Consider the following 21,548-nt stretch of genomic DNA (forward strand, 5'->3'; position numbering starts at 1 on the left):
TGGTGATGAAGAGTGTGTCATTGTGTCTCTCTACAGGTTGTGGCATTGTGGTGTCTCAGATGAAAGCTGTGCTGTTCTGACTTCAGCTCTGAGATCAAACCCCTTACACCTGAGACAACTGGATCTGTCTGATAATAGAATAGGAGACTCAGGAGTGAAGTGTCTTTGTGCTGTACTGGAGAATCCTGACTGTAAACTAGAGACACTGAGGTAAGATCATCTCTCTGAGAGTCACATGACCTGCTCCTCAGTAAGACACATTCTCTAATAGTGAGACTGAAGCAGAAGTTTTAGGTTGATCATCAATGTCCTGAGGAGGAAGATTGTTTCTTTTCACTGCACACTGATGATTTGTCACAGAGTCTTTGGGTCAGATGTACGTATGTGAGAAGCTGCAGAGCAAAACATGACTTGATGTGACTGCAGTGTGTCTGAAATGACTGTGAAATTTACTAAAACACTGTAACTAATCACACAAACTGCACCTGGGACACAAACTAAATGCACCGTGTGTGAGCTGTAGGGTTTAAAAGCAGCAGGGAAATGCAAATGAGAAACATTTTATTGGTCTTAACCTTCCTCATGTGTTTGGGTCAGAACCAACTCGTTTAAATGCATAAAACTAATACCTGATTTTGTTGCATCAAGCCTTTTTGACTTTGTCTGGAATCTGTATTTAATATATATATATATATATATATATATATATATATATATATATATATTTTTTTTTTTTTTTTTTTTTTTTTTTTTTTTACTAAATTATGAAATGCTCTGGTGAAAATTATTACCTTTGTGTTGGTGGGGTCAGTTTTGACCGAGTTATAATTTAAGGTTATAAAACAATAGTTAGGGTCAAAACAAAAATCATAAACACACTTTGAGGGGCTTCTCTCTTTGCCTGTGTTGCTCCTTACCTAAACAAACAAAACAAACAAACAAACAAAGACATGTTTAGACATGAAGGGCTTGCATAGGACAAATTTAGTTTAGCATTAGTGACTTTTAGTGTACACAGTTTTCAGCAGTCAGAAATTAGAAGAAGATTCACAGTAAGCCAAGTTCTGGATCATATATTTTCTGAAAATGAGGCAGAGGACACAGAACAGCATCATGATACAGATGAGCAGGTTTCTGAGGAGGAAGACATTGTAGAAAATCTACCAGAAGGCACAGACACATCTAATGAGTCTGATGAGGAGGTCACCGATCCCGAAGCTGCACTCACTCCTGCTGAAACTCAAATCCAAAAGTGGTAACATCAGCTCAGTGCCTCCTGACTTACATGGCAGGGCAGCTGCTGCAAATGGAGTGGACAGCCTGGATAAGCTGACTTCCACCTACAGTACACTTGCCAGAGAATGACCAAGAGATGGCCAATGGTCGTGTTTTATAACATACTAGATGTTTCTGCATACAATGCATTTGTGTTGTGGATCCACATTCACCTAGGGTGGAACGTAACCAGAAATAACAAGCGGAGAATGCTTCTTGAGGAGTTAGGAAGTTCCCTTGTTAAGGCACACATTGAGAAAAGAAAACGGGTGCCCCGGGACCCAGCCGCTGCAGCCTTGGTCGGACAGCTGCAGAGCTCATGTAGCACTCCTTCCACACCATCAGCAACACAAAGAGCATTGCCTCAACATCAACCTACACAGCCACAGCCACATACATACCTGAACCCCACTGAGGCCACCTGATTCTAAAAGAAAGAGGTGTCAGGTCTGCCCTAGCAATAAAGACAGAAGGACAAACGAACTCTGCTTCAACTGCAAAAAATATACAGTATTTGCAAAGAACACAGTAAAAGTGGCACTTTTTTCACACAAGCATCTAAATGCACATGCATGTTCTTGCACACAAAGACGTTTTTTTAAACTAGTGCCACATTTCTATTCACTCTAAAAAATAAAATTGTGCTGTATTCAAATTTTTTGGTGAAACATTTTTACACTTAAAAATATTGAGTAAATATAAAAAAATATAAAAATCATGTAAAATATACTTCATGAGTTGAGTACAAATCAGTAAAAAAATTAAGTAGACCCGAATAACTATATTTAGTACAATGATGTACTAAAGGAAATTTCATGTGTAAGTTTAATGACAGAGAAAACAAGTCTAATTATTCAACAAGTTCCTAAAATAAAATTATTACTCACAATTACTAAAAAAAACAGCTTCTTACTCAGATACAGTATGTTGTTAGATTCTTTACAAAAAAAATCCAGTCTAATTATTTTTAACTAAGATGAAGAAATATTGTAATGGACGACAAAACCTAGAAGGAAAAAAAGAACAACTTTTACCTCAGATGTTTTTGTGAGAGTTTTTTGAAAAGTTTCTAAAATGACATTATATTTACACCTAGCAATGACAGCTAACCGAACTTTCAAGTGTGAAGGATTAGTGACAGAAAAAAAAAGACTAAACCCTCAAGAACAACCCAAGAACATTTACTGATCTGTTTACTTTAGATCAGTTTTTGTTAAGATTTGAAGAAAATACTTTTGAGAGCATTGAGAGCTAACTCAACTTATACAGTGGTTTGCAAAAGTATTCGGCCCCCTTAAACTTTTCCACATTTTTGTCACATTACAGCCACAAACATGAATCAATTTTATTGGAATTCTACGTGAAAGACCAATACAAAGTGGTGTACACGTGAGAAGTAGCGAAAATCATACATGATTCCAAACATTTTTTACAAATAAATAACTGAAAAGTGGGATGTGCGTAATTATTCAGCCCCCTGAGTCAATACTTTGTAGAACCAGCTTTTGCTGCAATTACAGCTGCCAGTCTTTTAGGCTATGTCTCTACCAGCTTTGCACATCTAGAGACTGAAATCCTTGCCCATTCTTCTTTGCAAAACAGCTCCAGCTCAGTCAGATTAGATTTCAGATCTTGCCACAGATTCTCGATTGGATTTAGATCTGGACTTTGACTGGGCCATTCTAACACATGGATATGTTTTGTTTTAAACCATTCCCCTGTTGCTCTGGCTTTATGTTTAGGGTCATTGTCATAGTGGAAGGTAAACTTCCACCCCAGTCTCAAGTTTTTTGCAGACTCCAAGAGGTTTTCTTAGTGGGGATGGTGTGTTCAGAGTGATGGCAGTGTTAGTTTTCCACCACACATAGCGTTTTGCATTTTGGCCAAAAAGTTCCATTTTGGTCTCATCTGACCAGAGCACCTTGTTCCACATGTTTGCTGTGTCCCCCACATGGCTGGTGGCAAATTGCAAATGGGACTTCTTATGGTTTTCTGTTAACAATGGCTTTCTTCTTGCCACTCTTCCATAAAGGCCAACTTTGTGCAGTGCACGACTAATAGTTGTCCTATGGACAGATTCCCCCACCGGAGCTGTAGATCTCTGCAGCTCGTCCAGAGTCACCATGGGCCTCTTGGCTGCATTTCTGATCAGCGCTCTCCTTGTTCGGCCTGTAAATTTGGGTGGACGGCCTTGTCTTGGAAGGTTTACTGAAATCCTTGCCCATCCTTGCCCCTACAGTTGTGCCATACTCCTTCCATTTCTGAATGATCGCTTGAACAGTGCTCCGTGGGATGTTCAAGGCTTTGGAAATCTTTTTGTAGCCCAAGCCTGCTTTAAATTTCTCAATAATTTTATCCCTGACCTGTCTGGTGTGTTCTTTGGACTTCATGGTGTTGTTGCTCCCAATATTCTCTTAGACAACCTTTGAGCTCGTCACAGAGCAGCTGTATTTTTACTGACATTAGATTACACACAGGTGCACTCTATTTAGTCATTAGCACTCATCAGGCAATGTCTATGGGCAACTGACTGCACTCAAAAGGGGGGTGAATAATTACGCACACCCCACTTTGCAGTTATTTATTTGTAAAAAATGTTTGGAATCATGTATGATTTTCGTTCCACTTCTCACGTGTACACCACTTTGTATTGGTCCTTTATGTGGAATTCCAATAAAATTGATTCATGTTTGTGACTGTAATGTCACAAAATGTGAAAAAGTTCAAGGGGGCCGAATACTTTTGCAAGCCACTGTATGTTAGGGTCTAGTGAAACATCAAATTAAAACTGCAAGGTATTCCTATCCCTGTGAGAATGTTTCCCTACCGAGATATTAATACAACCCCATCTGTGACCGGCTTGTCCCAAACTATGCGCTGTGTTGTGAATTGAAGGAGACCGGACAACAAATATTCCACAAGCCACTCTTTTTTTTTTATTCTGAATGAATAAAAAACCAAATCAATAAAAAAAAGAAAAAAAAAAACCTTTGTTTGCTTCTAAATGACCTGTGAGTCAAAATAGAAAATTTTAGCCATGGAGTTCAAACATATACACTACCGTTTAAAAGTTTGGGGTCACTTGCAAATTTCTTTGTTTTTATATATATATATATATATATATATATATATATATATATATTTTTTTTTTTTTTCAATTTTTTCCCCAATATTAGTTGTAGCCAATTCCTCCCCGTCACTAGGGGGCTCCCACATTAAGGCTACTACTACCACTCAGTCGGGAGGGTGAAGACTATCACGTGTTTCCTCCTAACCGCGTGACGTCAGCCGACCGCATCTTTTCGAACTGCTCGCTTACGCACCATTAAAGGCGGAGTAACACACTCGGAGGAAAGCACTAGCCACTCCTTCCATGTGTGCGAGCTCACAGACGCCCCTGATTGGCTGTAGAGCCGTGATTAATGTGGGAGCGCAAGTACCTCTCATCCCTCCCCCCTGAGAGAGCTCGGCCAATTAGCTCTCTCTGTGCCCGGCTGGGAGAGGAAAACAGCATCACCGGGGGTTTGAACCAGCGCTTTACCACTGCGCCACTCGGAGGCATAAGTTTCTTTGTTTTTGTTTAGTGATTTATTTTCTACATTCTAGAACAATACTGAGGATTTCAAAACTATAAAATAACACATATGGAATTAGGTAATTACGTAATAACAACAAAAACAACAGTTAGTTGTTATTTTAAGACACAGAGGTCACCCTTTCTTTAATAGTTCTTGCAAGAACAGTATTGTCAAGTGCATTTGCAAAATCCGTCAAGCACCATAATGAAACTGGCTCTCATGAAGGCCATCCCAGGAGGGCGAGACCAAAACCTACCTCTGCCACAGACGAGAAGTTTATTTAGAGTTATCAGCCTGAAAACTTACAAATTAACAGCACCTCAGATTAGAGGCGTTATAAAGTCTTATATAAATATGATATCCGCTACACATGCATGGACATAACACATATGCACACACACACACACACACACACTTGGCGTAAACATTTTCTAAACAATGCAATTAAACATTAGCCTCATCTCCCCATAAAAAAATCTCAGATTAAACTTTTATTCCATCCCAATCTGATAATGGATGTAAACTAACACCCCTGTGCCATTACAACGCCTGCTATGACAAACAGAAAACAAATGTATTCTTTTCAAGCAAAGTATGGTACCAGGTTTTTAACACATGGTCCTCGTATATATAAGCATATGTAAAACCAGCTGGACTTTAAACAGATCTGTTGAATCAGTTCAGCACACCATTCCTGACAAAATGATCATGGCACACAGTAAACTGATGCTTCACGGAGCAGCTTTTGTTTCTTCTATTATTACTAATCACTCCACACGGTCACCTCAGCTCAGTCCTACCTAAAAATGTGGATAAAACAACAGATTTGGATGAACACTGAAAAATAAACACCTTTTGCGACTAAGCAGAAGAAGCTGAGCCGGGGTTTCGTCACGCGCAGATCCAGCCAATCACAACGCTCGAGAGGAAACCTGTTTGACTCCCCTTTTGACAAACTCTGTGCGCATTTTGCACCAGACGAGACCTCGCTGTTCATGTGCTGCGCGCGTTTATCATCGAACAAGCTCGCGCGGTAAAACCGTTCACCGGCAGACCTTGCGTTTGTCTCCTTATTATTCTTTTCTTAGACTCGCTCGCATGTTTGCAACAAGGTTTTATTCGTACAGTATCATCGAGACCATTTATTTTCTTCTTCTTGAAACCCCCCCCTGCCAACGACTTGGGGCTCTCACCCTCTGGCAACGCTTATTCTTCTTCTCTTTAAGTAAATTGAAAAACTAACAAGTTCGATAGTCCCCAGTCATTCAAAGTGATGCACGTTGTTTACACTAAATAAACGTTTCCCTGTTCTCCCATTGGCAATAAATAAATCTCCCCGTCTTAATAGTTAAACACAAACACCTTGAAATGAGTCCCCACATTAAGCATATTTTTCAAATAAAAAAAAACACACTGAACAAATTACAATTACAATAAGTAAATGAATAAATACGTACATATATGAAATAAAAAAGTTAAATAAATGAAATAAACGAATGAAACGATGTTTAAATAAATGAGTAAATACGTACATAAATGAAATAAATAAAAGAAGTGAAGGAAATAAATAAATGAAATAAAATGAATGAACCAATGCTAACGCGTACCCCCCCCCCCACACACCCCCCACCCCAACACACACACACACACACACACAAATTACTAAGGGTCATCCAAAGGTCAACTAAAGGGGCAATAAAACTGTCAAGATTCTGTTTGACGAAAGGTTGTTAGGATGCATTTTTAGGGAGTACTGCACAATATGCAACACTGCTGGAGAAAAGTTTTGAGGAAAGATTCAATTCGAAATGATCGAACTTTCTGAGGATGACAGACTTAAAAGCGTTCTAAAGGAAGGAACCGTGGAGTTTTGGAAGATTGTGCCGGTTGAAAGATATTCCAATGTCTGGAATCAGACTGCACTCAAACTACTGTCAATGTTTGGGTCAACTTACATCTGTGAATCACTTTTTTCAACACTGGAACAAGTGAAATCAAAGCAACGCTCTGTTTTTACTGACACATATGTAAAAGAGTTACTACGAGTAGCCACAACTAAAAGTAAAAGCTCATGAGGTCACAGCAAAAATATTAAAAACATTCTTTTAATGGACAAGGAAGCTTAACAAGGTAACCAAGAGGTAAGGAAAAAATGGATGATAAATAATTGTTTTGAGAGTAATATGGCTGATTAAAGATGCGGGTCAAAACAAAAATGTCTCCATCTAGCTGCTATAAACAGGGTTGCCAGATCTGCATCATAGATGCAAGATTAAAACCATGCAGTCTTTCTTAATAGTTCTTTTACTGAGCTCCTAAATAGTCTTTTAATTATTTCACATTTTTTTCAAAAATAAAGAATATCTATAAATAAACTCACTGACTCGAATACACTCAAGTAACACAGAAGAAGTTAAGAACAGGACCAATAGGTTTGTGTATGAGAGGAGTTCACACTCACTGGTTTAATCAACATACGTATGTACTGTTTACTATAACACTGCGACCATGTGTGTGCGCCTAAAACATATTTTATTTCGTGTTTGAAAGCGCGTGTGTACAGCGCACGTGTACTGTTTTTTATAACACACGTGTGCATGCTTGTAAAGCAAATGAAAGTCTCATTAGAGAGGATAAAAATCCATTTTCTCCATCAGCCTGTTGTTATGTGTGTGCGCGCATAATTTGACACCGTGCTCTCTCTCTTTCTCATTCGCCTTTACTGTGTGTCTGTGTGTGTGTGATGCAACCACTCTCTGCTTCACACATATACACTCACAGCGCCTGCGTGCATAAATGGAAACACTTATCTGTCAGGATTTATTTTTTTTTTTTTTTAAAGGTAAAATGCAGGCTAATTTGTTTTACTTTCACTTTATATTTTGCATCAATTATTTTTATGTTTTATTTATTGGGCTGTCAAACAAATCATTTGAGTTTTCATCATTTCTCATGGGAAAATTTGCTTTGATTTACGAGCGTTTTGGAATATAAGCCTGCTTCTGGAACAAATTATGCTTGTAATTCAAGGTATTTTATCCAATGAATAGTGTCACCTCTTCCAACCCCACAACCACCAGATGCACAAGCACATGCACTGCCCTTCTTTTCTCTTCTCTTTTCAGTAACACTATCTAGTTTGAAAAGGGTTAATTGCATCCTGACAAACTCACATTCACTAAGCTATAATGTCTTATTATTATTATTATTATTATTATTTTATCTTCTTAATAACATTAGACCGTGTTTGCTGGAGAGCATGGAGTCCGCGAGCTCCAAAACTTTTGACATCCTTACCTGCTGGCACGGAATTAAAATTGTGTGCGGCGCGAGTATGGAGGACTGGCAGTCTGGCTACGGCAGAAGTGGTTGGACATGAGCATGTCCTAGCCGTGTCCAGGATTAACTGCGCTGTGGTGTTTTTCTTAAGCACTGTGGAAAAGGCGACAGAGCTGGTGGTAAAAGACATAGACATATCAGGGTCTCACTGCAGTGTACTTACCCTGTCTAATATGCCCCCCTTCATCAAGGATAAAATTCTAGCAAGAGAACTCTTGTAAAGTAAGGAAAATATGAGTCTATATTGAAGTATTCTGAGGAAGATGTGTCATTTTACACATATTACATTTTAGTACATGTAACAGGTAGCCAACTTCCATTTTTAAGTGTACAAAAAACACACAGCAACAACAAAAATGTGTCAGGTTGGTTATTAAGAGTGGAATGAAACATGATTTTATTCCAATATCCTATAAAGTAGAAGAAATGATCAAAGATAGATTATTAAAAGTTAGAGCACATTCTGAAAAGTACACTTTCATCCTTATATGTATATTTGCACCAAATTTACCTGTAAAGAGACTAACTTTTTAGGACAAGCTGTGCCAGATTTCAGAAAACTTAAATTTCGGAATTTCAAGAAGAACCAGATGAAGAATAAGAAGTTCACACTTACACCAAACTTGGAAGAACACACTGGTCACTTTTTAAACTGTAACAACCTCAAAAACATGGACTTTTACAATGTCTCGGGGAAAAAAACTTTTTAAAGCTCCCAAACCGGGAGAGAGGGACGAACACACACATGGTGTGTCTGAAGTTCTCTGTTTATTATCAGCAAAGAAAGCATATTTAAGCTTTTGGCCAGGTGCCCTGTGTTTTACATATGTCCCACAAATCAAAATAACTAAAGTCATTAACATTTAAATCATAGAGAGACAAATCAGACAACCTTAAATCCTGTGTTTTCCCGAGAGATGCCGCAATTTAGCGCGTGGCGTGCCGCGACTTGCCGGAGGCAACATTCTGGAATTTAAAATAAATGTTTTGTGCTTCACTTAACATCTGCCAGATGGCGCATGGAAGGACTTTATGAATGCTGAAGCAAACATGAATTTTATTTTGTTTTACAACAGATATTTCATAATGAACGTGTTCATATGTGCTTCATGTTATTTTCATAATGATAAAATGAGATGCCCAAATTCGTGCTTTAAAAGTTTTTTATATAGTTTTTGTGATGTCTTAACAGGGACAAAATAATGAAAGACATCGCAATGCCTCGGTTTAAATGGTATTGAAATTATAGGCTAATTTAATTTCCTGATAGTAGGCTATCTGATAGTGTTAACTATGCGAATGTCCGGATTCGTGAATATGCCAACATGTCTTATTTAAAACGTTAAATATTGGCAAGGGGAATTGGCAGAATTGAGGGGTTTAAAACTATTTAACAAGACCGAGCAGACATCTCTGCCTAAAATGTATTTCGCCAGCAAAACATAGAATTGGCCTATATAGAAATAAAATGTTTAATAGTACCAATCAAATCAGAATTCATAATTACTTTGAGTGTAATTCACAAATTTACTGATTATATTATGTTTTTATGTGTATACAGTATGTGTTTGTATCTGAATATATTATATAAGTATGTGTTTGTGCGCGCGTCTCATATGTAACATTCATATTAAATGCAATTTTATGATAAGTGTATGTTGTTAAAGTATTTGTGGATATGTATGTACAGTAACGACACCGCTTGCGAGGGGCAGTGCCGCGCATAAACTGTTTAGTGCGCGCTCTCGGTTTAAAGCGCACAGAGCACAAACTCTCTTTTCCAATAAATCCTCGGTAAGGGCATACAGTTAGCCCCGAGAACATCTTTAGTTTTTTATTAAGTTTCCAGAATCCCATAAAGACATAAATTATATATACAGTGGTGTGAAAAACTATTTGCCCCCTTCCTGATTTCTTATTCTTTTGCATGTTTGTCACACTTAAATGTTTCTGCTCATCAAAAACCGTTAACTATTAGTCAAAGATAACATAATTGAACACAAAATGCAGTTTTTAAATGAAGATTATGTTATTAAGGGAGAAAAAAAACTCCAAATCTACATGGCCCTGTGTGAAAAAGTAATTGCCCCCCCTTGTTAAAAAATAACTTAACTGTGGTTTATCACAGTTAAAAGTTCAATTTCTGTAGTCACCCCCAGGCCTGATTACTGCCACACCTGTTTCAATCAAAAAATCACTTAAATAGGAGCTACCTGACACAGAGAAGTAGACCAAAAGCACCTCAAAAGCTAGACATTATGCCAAGATCCAAAGAAATTCAGAAAAAAATGAGAACAAAAGTAATTGAGATCTATCAGGCTGGTAAAGGTTATAAAGCCATTTCCAAAGCCTTGGGACTCCAGCGAACCACAGTGAGAGCCATCATCCACAAATGGCAAACACATGGAACAGTGGTGAACCTTCCCAGGAGTGGCCAGCCGACCAAAATTACCCCAAGAGCGCAGAGACAACTCATCCGAGAGGCCACAAAAGACCCCAGGACAACAACTAAAGAACTGCAGGCCTCACTTGCCTCAATTAAGGTCAGTGTTCACGACTCCACCAAAAGAAAGAGACTGGGCAAAAACGGCCTGCATGGCAGATTTCCAAGGCACAAACCACTTAAGCAAAAAGAACATCAAGGCTCGTCTCAATTTTGCTAAAAAACATCTCAATGATTGCCAAGACTTTTGGGAAAATACCTTGTGGACCGACGAGACAAAAGTTGAACTTTTTGGAAGGTGCGTGTCCCGTTACATCTGGCGTAAAAGTAACACAGCATTTCAGAAAAAGAACACCATACCAACAGTAAAATATGGGGGTGGTAGTGTGATGGTCTGGGGTTGTTTTGCTGCTTCAGGACCTGGAAGGCTTGCTGTGATAGATGGAACCATGAATTCTACTGTCTACCAAAAAATCCTGAAGGAGAATGTCCGGCCATCTGTTCGTCAACTCAAGCTGAAGCGATCTTGGGTGCTGCAGCAGGACAATGACCCAAAACACACCAGCAAATCCACCTCTGAATGGCTGAAGAAAAACAAAATGAAGACTTTGGAGTGGCCCAGTCAAAGTCCTGACCTGAATCCTATTGAGATGTTGTGGCATGACCTTAAAAAGGCGGTTCATGCTAGAAAACCCTCAAATAAAGCTGAATTACAACAATTCTGCAAAGATGAGTGGGCCAAAATTCCTCCAGAGCTCTGTAAAAGACTCGTTGCAAGTTATCGCAAACACTTGATTGCAGTTATTGCTGCTAAGGGTGGCCCAATCAGTTATTAGGTTCAGGGGGCAATTACTTTTTCACACAGGGCCATGTAAGTTTGGATTTTTTTTCTCCCTAAATAATAAAAACCATCATTTAAAAACTGCATTTTGTGTTTACTTGTGTTATCTTTGACTAATAGTTAAATGTGTTTGATGATCAGAAACATTTAAGTGTGACAAACATGCAAAAGAATAAGAAATCAGGAAGGGGGCAAATAGTTTTTCACACCACTGTATATATATATATATATATATATATATATATATATATATATACTTATGTAAACAACTCAGTTCAGATGTAAGTAAATGGAAAAAAAAGTAAATGGCTGCACTGTTTGGGGGAGGGACGTGCTAATGATTTGGTCTGCTGTGTGTGTGTGAGGTGTCAAGAGGTCTTACATACTCATGAAAAGTCAAGCATTATGTAGTGAAACAGAGGATCTGCTGAAAAATGTCAGGCACATCAGTCACTTAACCCCAAATAAAATGTCTTTCTGAGTGTTATGATATATTTAAAATAACAGATGTACAAACGGTGCGCACTGAATCCTAAACCTAAACCAGGCACGAGGATTAATAAACCAAGAACCCGTTTTTATTTTTTTTATAAAAATACCAAAGAATTTTATTGTGTATAGAGTGATTAAAAACAATGCAATTTATGCTATCATACGAAAAATCTTAATTTCTTCCATTTTTGGGATAAAAACGGTAACAATGTCAACTTTAGAATCTAGAATCCAGAAGATAAAAATTACGCAAATTTAAATCACTGAAAGTCTCCAGAAGAGCCTCAGATTCAAGAGGTTTTTAAAGTGTGGAGAGGTCCATTTCAGGTTCTCTGAATGTATAGGTGAGAACAGATGATTCACATCTGGGGAGGGGGCGACAACCCAGGAATAATAGGAATAAGAGGCCCTTACTGCATAAATATTATTTAGTTATATTTATATATTATATTATATTATATATTATTTATTCCGCGCTCGGAAAAACGTTTTTGGTGCGGTTTAATGGAAAATTAAAAAGAAGAATTTTTATTTAGACTATTAAAAAAAAATTAACCTGCGTCTATTTTTAGGCTTGCCAGCTGCCACTTTAGAAGTTTTCAGTACAAATCTTATAATGCCCACATGACATCAAACATTCCCCTTGTTAATATTTTAACTATTAATTTTACTTTTTTAGCTATTACTATTTAGTTTACTTCCAAATAACATTAAAACAAGAATAAAACATTTAATATATAGGCCTATTGTTGACTACATTTGGGCCGTGTAACGGTATTGACTCTAAGTGGACGGGCGGCACCATGAAGCACGTACTCGAGGCGAGGTCTTCCGTAAAAAAATGGGAAAGAAAAGGGTTAAAGGAGTGAGGATGGAAAGGAAGAAATGTGCACGTTCAGGTTTGGTTGGCATGCGGGCACGGCCTGGTGAGTGGTGGGCAGCGGACAGAGTGGCAGCGTGGGCCCACGAGGACAGCAGCTCCTGCCTCCATCCGCTCGAGCTGACTCTGCTCTCCGCGGATGGCCGGACCGGCCCCTCCCATCTCTCGCTACGTTTTAAGTCCCTGGAGCACGTTCCATTTGCCCCGCTTGCATGCCGCACTTTCGGGTTGTTGCACGCGCGTCGCATTCGCACCGTGTAGTAAAATCCACTGTAATCCAAAAAACCCCGAGTATTTTTTGCGTGGGGTGCAAGCGTGGGATTATTAGCAAGGATAGCTCACCATCAGTGTCTAATTCTAACTAAGCCCCACTTCTTCGCATATCTGTAGGGGACTAACTAGTGAGCGAGGAGCGATATTGATTTGGGCGCACGCCGTGACAGGCTAAAAAACCCATTGTCCTCAAAAATGTAATAGATGAGGACTCATTAATGTGCAAAAACTATAATAAAACTATATAAGATTACATAGTCTTTATAAGACTTTTATTTAAGCGCACTCACAATAATGAAAAAAACTTTATGATTTTGTAAATAAGCTATCAATAATAAGCAAATGAGCTGCGCTGTTCTGTATTGTTTTTGGTGAACTTGAGCGCGTCAGAAAATGATGGCAAACATTTTTTTAAATGGTCAGAGTCAGTCTGCCTGCTGTCTTTCCTGACGCATTCACAATCATTAGTCAACTTCTGCCGGTGCGCTCTGGAAAATTTTTTGCGTGCGGCTGAGGGCTGATTTAGACTATGTAGTAAATTAAAGAGGAGGACACATGACATGACGGAATTAGGCACGGCTGGTATTCCAGAGATTAAAAACAATAACAATGTCAATTTTAGAATGTAGAATCCAGAAGATTTTAGATTTACACAAATTTAAGAAGAGGCCCGAAGCAAGATCCAAGATCCTCCACTTTGCTGAAACCATGCACAGTGGAGAAACGTCTCGGGTTACTTTGCTGTAACCCTGTTCCCTGAAAAGGCGGGAACGAGATGCTGCGTGAAAACGCTATGGGAACATCTTGTCATGTTGCCGGTTGTGAAGCATGTGTGTACCAAACACGCCAAATTTTTGGCTTTTATAACCTTGGTCAGGTGACGTCATCTGATAGGACGCACCTGCAGGTTATAAATAGGAGTGAACCGGAAACAATCCTCAGATTAATTTGTCTGAACGGACGTCCGGTCACATAGGCACTGCGGCATTGGGGCGCAGCATCTCGTTCCCACCTTTTCAGGGAACAGGGTTACAGCAAAGTAACCCGAGACGTTCCCTTTCAAAGGCTACACTCGATGCTGCGTAAAAACGCTATGGGAACGAGAGTGCCAACGCCGCCGCACTGCAAGTGTCTGGACTCCAAGGTTGTGTAGTGTGTGCGCACAAGGCCGAGAAGGTCTCAGAACTATGTCTGGGTAGCTGACTCGAGGACCCGTGGGCCCGGAGTAGCATGAACATCCAAAGTATAAATGTAATAAATGTGTGCGGAGAGGACAACCCTCCGTGTCACACACTTGCTGCAGGGCAATACCTCTTGCTAATGCAATAGATGAGGCGATCCCCCTGGTTGAAGGAGCCCTGATTCCTGGAGGCGAAGTGAGCCCATGCGCCTCATAGGAAAGGGCAATAGCCCAGTGTAGTGGGGCCCACCCCACGTTGCAGCCCCAGACCATGTAAAAGCTGCTTTGACTTACGCCACTAGCTAATGTGGTGGACGTAAATCTGAAGAGCACGTATTGGACACAGTAAGTGAAGTCTCTCCTGCTCCGAAGCTGTAAAGGCAGAGGACAGAAGGCTTCAAAACAATAGGATGCATATTGGCAAATGTGTGCAGAGAGGACCAACCTTTCGCATCACAGACTTGCTGCAAAGGAATACCTCTTGCTAGTGCAATTGATGAGGCGATTCCCCTGGTTGAATGAGCTCTGATTCCTAGAGGCGAAGTGAGCCCACGCGCCTCATAGGAGAGGGCAATAGCTGTCCGATCCTCTTAGAGAGGTAACACCATTTAGAAAAAACATATTAAGGGTCAGAAACCTGAGGCGCTGACTCTAGTGGTTCAACAAGGGGCACAAGCCAGAGGACAAATTTTTCTGCAGAAACTCCAGCACTGAAACAATTCGGCAGTGGACTGGGTCTACCTGCTTCGTCATGCACCAACTTTCAAATACATTCTATTTGAGGGGAGGCAGTCCTAGTACTTAGAATAGTCTTAATTACGCTGGCTGGAAGACCAGCTTGACTTAGAGTCAGAGAGTAGTAAAGGGGACATTTGCTGATCTTGCGAGGCAAAGAGGTCCACCTACGCTACATGAAATTTTCCCAGAATGTAAATCGTGCTGAGGGACAGGAATCTGATGCGCTACCTATTTAGTGGTGCGAGCACAGTCCGCCCTGGCGATTAATATATGAGACTGCCATAGTGTTGTCCACCCGCACTAGGACATGGTAGTCTCAACTGCTGGAGGAAGTGCTTAAGGGCCTAAAATAAAGCCATGATTTTGAGGCAATTGATGTGCCGCGCAAAAAGATGGCCTCTCCAGCTCCCTTGGGCTGGACGGTCATTTAAGGCCGCACACCAGCCCATGAGGGAAGCGTCTGTCGTTAGCATCTGCGACGACAAGACGAACTTAGAGTGGGACCCAGAGTCAGAAACCGGGGTCTGAACCACATAGGAAGGGTACGAAGCACCTGGCGCGTAGCCCTTATTGGGGATTGGCCCTAGAGTAAAATCTCCTGGTTCTTAGCCACAACTGAAATGCTCTCATGTGCAAAAGGTCCAAAGGTGTCACCGTGGATACAGCTGCCATGAGAGCTAAGATCTCTGAAAGTGATGGCCACTTTCTGGTCTAGCTTGAATTCCTTAACGGTGTTGAGAATGGATTCGACACGAGCGGGAGACAGCTGTGCCCGCTTATGCTCAAATTCCAAGTGACACCCAAAAATATTGTCCTCTAAACAGGAAAGAGCATGCTTTCATGGCATTGGATCTCAATCCTAGGAAACAAAGATTGGCTAGAACGACATGCTGATGTCGAAGCGCTAGCTACTGAGACTGGGCCAGCCAGTCATGTAATTCAATATGGATGCTCTGGAGTCGTAAGAGCCAGAACTACATCCATGTATTTTGTGTATGTGCGGGTAAAAAAGCTAGACCAAATGGAAGGACCCGATACTGGTAAGCTTCGCCCCCGAAAGCGAACCTCAGGAACCTCCTGTGTTGTGGCAATATTTCCATTGATTTATTTTTAGAAAGCCCGCAAAATCTAAAAAATTGGACGCAGCCCCCGTTCCTCTTGCACTTTCCGGTTTCATGGAAGTGGAGACCACGCCATTGAAATGCGGAGGGTGATGTGAGAACTGAATCCTGTAGTTTCTCTGTACAGTGCTTAGTGCCCAAGGAGATATACTTGGCAGTAGCTTCCACGCTGCCAGTTTCTCAGAAAGGGGCAAAGCTTAGCGGCTTGGTTAAACGGGGGGATGTTAGATGTTCGGCATCCTAAAACACGGCAGGAAAAACCCGAAGAACTAACATTTTATTGGAAACTGGAGTTGCCCGAAACACCAGTGGTGGCGGAGCAAAAACACCAACCTCCTGGGGGTGCCAGGGAGAACACTTCATTCTTTAAAAGGAATTCTGCGTGCCTCTCCCCATTGGGGGGCCACCCCCCACGGTCCTGGGCACATGAACCTCAGGGCTTCTTTGTGAAGACAATATGCCAGTCTGACCTCTTTTGAGGCGGATTGCGTGACGCACCCCAATCTTGCGAGGGGGTGCCCAGCTCAAAAACACTCTCCTTGTGTGTTTCATGCCTCGCAACAGTCAGACCCAGTCGAGACTGGGTGGCCGACAGTCCTGACTCTTGAGCAAGGCGGGGTGGGAATTTCCCGAAGGCTTGTTATATAACTTCACCCCATGAACCTAGTGGCGACCGAGTTAACGACATCGCCAAGTAGGCCGGGAGGCGAGATGAGGCATCGAGGAGGAATACACGATCCTTCTCCTTAATGCCCCTGAGATTCAACCACAAGTGCCTCTCCGCGGAGACCATAGCAGCCATAAAACGGCTGATAGCACAAGCCGTCTGCTTTGTTGCACGAAGAGACAAGTCTGTGGCCCGGCGTAAATCCAATACGCCTTACCTTGCAGAGCCCCGCCAGTACTCAAGTCTCTCAGCAGGTCAGCCTGGTAGGCGTGCAAAACCGCCATGGTGTGCAATGCGCCAACCTGACCTGCTGCCTGAAAAGCTTTTCCCTCCAGGGAAGATACAAAGTCTACACAGCTTGAAAGGAAGTAATAGCTTTTCAGGAAGGATGATGTCCCAGAAGAGAGATAGCCTGGAAGCGTCTCTTCTATCTGGGTGTCATCATATAACTCCGCGTTTCTACCTCAATTATATTTAAATAAATAAATAAGTTGATGGCAGGAAAACACGGGATGAATACAGCTTACTCCATGAAAGGGTTAACTCATATGGAGATTGCTAAGAAAAGGGGAGAGACTGTCGGGTGGCCGTTGAGGCTCCGCCCCCGGCCACCCGACAGAACCTGCCGTCTATGTTTTTATTTATTTATTTTTAAGTGCTTAGAGGCTATTACCATCTCCGCGGAAGCAAGAGAGGATGTTTATCCTTGCCCATTCACAAGAAGCGCAGCGCGCGCTTGAGAGCGGACAGAGGGATTTCCCGATCCGATGAGAACGCGAAAGAAAGGAGTTTTAAATCCGTCTCTTACTGCTCTGCCGGATGCACGAGTTTAAGCCCCAGGAATGCGAGGCGCGCGCGTAGCACTTAATTGAAGCAGTAAAGTGTAGAGATCGCCCTCCGATATGGATTATACACACGCAGGGACATCTCGTTTAAACTCTGCCATTATCGGTGAGTTAGACACTTACTTTTGCTGGTTAGACACACACGCTCACAACTAGGCGAAGACAAGAATCTGAGGAATGTTTCCGGTTCACTCCTATTTATAACCTGCAGGTGCGTCCTATCAGATGATGTCACCTGACCGAGGTTATAAAAGCCAAAAATTTTGCGTGTTTGGTACACACATGCTTCACAACCGGCAACATGACAAGATGTTTCCATAGCGTTTTCACGCAGCATCGAGTGTAGCCTTTAAAAGGGAACTTATTCACACCTGAGAAGGGGTATTATTTGCATTTGAATGTGTTTGACATTGCAAAGCATGCACAGTAACACTTGGACAATGGAATATCGCAGAACGTGTGAGTTGACGCCCTTGCACCGGTCACTAACCATTAAAATGTTGGATTTGAATTAAAATGGCACTTAAATTCGTGTTTAATTAAATTCTTAAATCATCGTGTTCACCCATGGGTTTACTGCATAAACACAAAGGTCTAGGGACAAAACGGAGAAGTTTCTTTTTTCGTTTTTTTTTCATTGAGTTTAATCATGCAACACTTTTAGTATTCATAGCAAAAGCAACCCAACAGTGTGATTAAAGTACCCGAAATAACACAGAATTTTGACCCAGCATAAACAACCGAACGATGTGTTTACAGAAACCCAGCATTTTTTTTTTGTGTGTACTACTACAGTACTAACGAATGAAGTGCAGTCAAAGCCCAGGGATTCTGTGTGCTGTCGCGTTGTATTCAGAGAGTAGTACATATATATATTTTTTTTCATTTTATGTCTGTAGTTTTATTGATAAATCTGCTCATATCTGCGCACACGTTTATCAGACTTTTGATCAAAAAGCCGCATGCGCAACTCACTTTCACTTTGCACAAGATTGTATATGTAAAGCACATAAAAACAATAAAACAATTGTTTTAGGCTAATGTAAGGGCCATATTATATTCTTGTGATCTGTTGTTATGTTTATCTTATTTCAGTTTATTAGTTAAGCATTAAGTATCATACTCATAATTTGTATGTGACATCATTTCATGAGTTGTTCTGTGACATCATCTCACAGTTATGTAGTTTCATGTCTATCACGCACGTTAGTTGTTAGTTGTTGTTAAGACGTGGAAGGATACAGAAAGGTGTGGAGCACACAAGCTTTTGACCGTGAGACAGTAAGCTAAAAGGAATACAGTAAAATTTGTAGAGTTGTCGTAACTGTAATCTATCGAAGCTACAGAACATAGCAAGCGAATTGTCGTGACTACAGTGGATTTATGCAAGAAACTGTAACAACCGTTGTACTTTGATGTTAAAAATAAACAAGAGACAAAGAAATCAACGAAACGTCTGGAGTCGTCAGTGACACTGTGTAACAAAAGACACGCGTCAGAACTTGTGAATAACATGCACGTACAGCTAACATATCATACATCATTGTAGTCTTTTTGCACACACGCGCGGGTGCATTAAAATAATAATAAGAATAATACCAATAATAAATTCGGAGCACTACTACTAAAAATAATTATAAGACTGATTAAAGAAAGCGCAGTCGAAGAAGTATCATCATTGAAGGAGAAAAGAAAATGAAGAATAAATACATATTAGTATTTACAGTTTGAGCTCGACACGTTTATGAGCTCCGTTGCTTGCTGTCAATAGGTGCCTAAGAGAGAGAACACATTTTCGGCTTCAGTAGACACACAATACTTCAGACTGAAACACGACTGCCCCCTACAGGTAATGAAGGGCATTTTCACAGCTTGCCGCGCAAAGCCGCGGCAAGTCGCGGGATCCCTTTTCTCGAAACGTGCGTTTTCAATGGCGACATCTGTATGGTAGTAAATAATGTGAAGAGTGACATTAACTCTACAAGCTCTGTACAGATATAATTAAATAATGTATGTAAAAAATCTCCAAACTCCAATCCACAGCCAAAGATATTACTTGAAAAGTAGAATAATTCCTCATTAATTTCGAGGCATCTAGAGATTGTGCCAGCTCCAGTAGACAAATGCCAGCTCTGTAAGGATCATAAGGCATCCAGGTTTGGATCTACACATGCTGCTCCTAAGCTCTCAGTGATCCAGACCCCCCTATGCCCTCTGCACCTGCTGAGTCATCCCTGTGCTGAACTGGACTCTAGGTTAACTTAGACAACTTCAGTTACTTGAACTTTCAGCAGTCCAACACACATGATGTCATTCAAATCTGGTAATGAAGAGTGTGTCATTGTGTTGTGTCATTCTGTTGTACTTACACTACAGGTTGTATAAGTGTGGTGTCTCGGATGAAGGCTGTGCTGCTCTGACTTCAGCTCTGATATTAAACCCCTCACACCTGAGAGAACTGGATCTGTCCTGTAATAAACTAGGAGACTCAGGAGTGAAGTGTCTCTGTGCTGTACTGGAGAATCCTCACTGTAAACTGGAGACACTGAGGTAAGACCATCTCTCTGAGAGTCACATGACCTGCTCCTCAGTAAGACACATTCTCTAATAGTGAGACTGAAGCAAAAGTTTTAGGTTGATCATCAATGTCCTGAGGAGGAAGATTGTTTCTTTTCACTGCACACTGATGATTTGTCACAGAGTCTTTGGGTTAGATGTACGTATGTGAGAAGCTGCAGAGCAAAACATGACTTGATGTGACTGCAGTGTGTCTGAAATTACTGTGAAATTTACTAAAACACTAACTAATCACACAAACTGCACCTGGGACACAAACTAAATGCCCTGTGTGTGAGCTTTAGGGTTTAAAAGCAGCAGGGAAATGCAAATGAAAAACATTTTATTGGTCTTAAAGCTGAAATAATGTTTATTTTGTCAGTGAATATTCGTCTCCATCTAGCTGCTATAAACAGGGTTGCCAGATGTTATTGTTCTTATATTTGTGACATGGTGTGTTATTTCGAGATGAAGAAGAGTAACCCTAAAGAAAGAAACTTACTGGGAAAAGTTAAATGCCAGTATCAAGCAGTGATATCCTCCTAAACCAGTCATGTATATCTTACCAAACTTTCACTAAAGCATAGATGTGCTCTAGCTTATTCATTTTTAGACTTAGTAGGTTCAGTGGGCGGGTGGACGCATCTTCCTGAAAATACTCCAATTTAGGCTCATATTTTGCCTCACTTTACAAAAGTTTAAAAATTCAAAAAAAAAAAAGTCACTGGAAGCTCATGAACAATTCTGCCATAGCTGGGTGCAAGTTCTACTAATTCACAAACTGGCAGACTGTAAGAGCAGTCAGATTAAACTTAAAGAGAGCATATTTAAGCTTTTGGCCAGGTGCCCTGTGTCTCACATACACAAGAAACTAAAGCCATTAACATATAATAGAGAGACAAATGAGAAAACCTTAAATCCACAAGATACAATTAAGAGAATTATGTAAAAATCTCCAAACTCCAGTCCACAGCCAAATATATTACTCGAGAACTCCCATGGTTAATTTAAATTTTGTTTTCTAAATGATCATGTGACCTGCTATGGTAGTTTTTGATGTAGCAGTTTTGTCCTGGCATAGTGACGTTATTTACCAAAATTCATCTTTGTACTTTGCAATTTCTAATAGACGAAGAGCACCGTATCCACAAAATATTGTGCCGACATGTAAATGATGTCCAGAGTGACATTAACTCGACAAGCTCTGTGGAGATATGATTAAAATAATGTATGTAAAAAATCCCCAAACTCAAATCCACAGCCAAGGATATTACTCCAGAAGTACTGTAGAGCAATTCCTCATTAAAACCAGGGACCTAC

General features: G+C 40.5%; 1 protein-coding gene across 1 annotated transcript in view; it reads left to right on the plus strand.

The window, feature by feature from the left end:
- Positions 1-21,548, plus strand: part of LOC128533806 (NACHT, LRR and PYD domains-containing protein 12-like) — a 605,307-nt gene that overhangs the window by 89,418 nt on the left and 494,341 nt on the right. Inside the window, exons 9-10 of the mRNA XM_053508060.1 lie at positions 37-210; positions 20,049-20,222. Of these exons, the coding sequence (XP_053364035.1) occupies positions 37-210; positions 20,049-20,222 (348 nt within the window). The remainder of the gene's footprint in view (positions 1-36; positions 211-20,048; positions 20,223-21,548) is intronic.

This window comes from Clarias gariepinus, chromosome 12 (assembly GCF_024256425.1).
Source record: "Clarias gariepinus isolate MV-2021 ecotype Netherlands chromosome 12, CGAR_prim_01v2, whole genome shotgun sequence".
In the NCBI taxonomy this organism is placed as follows: domain Eukaryota; kingdom Metazoa; phylum Chordata; class Actinopteri; order Siluriformes; family Clariidae; genus Clarias; species Clarias gariepinus.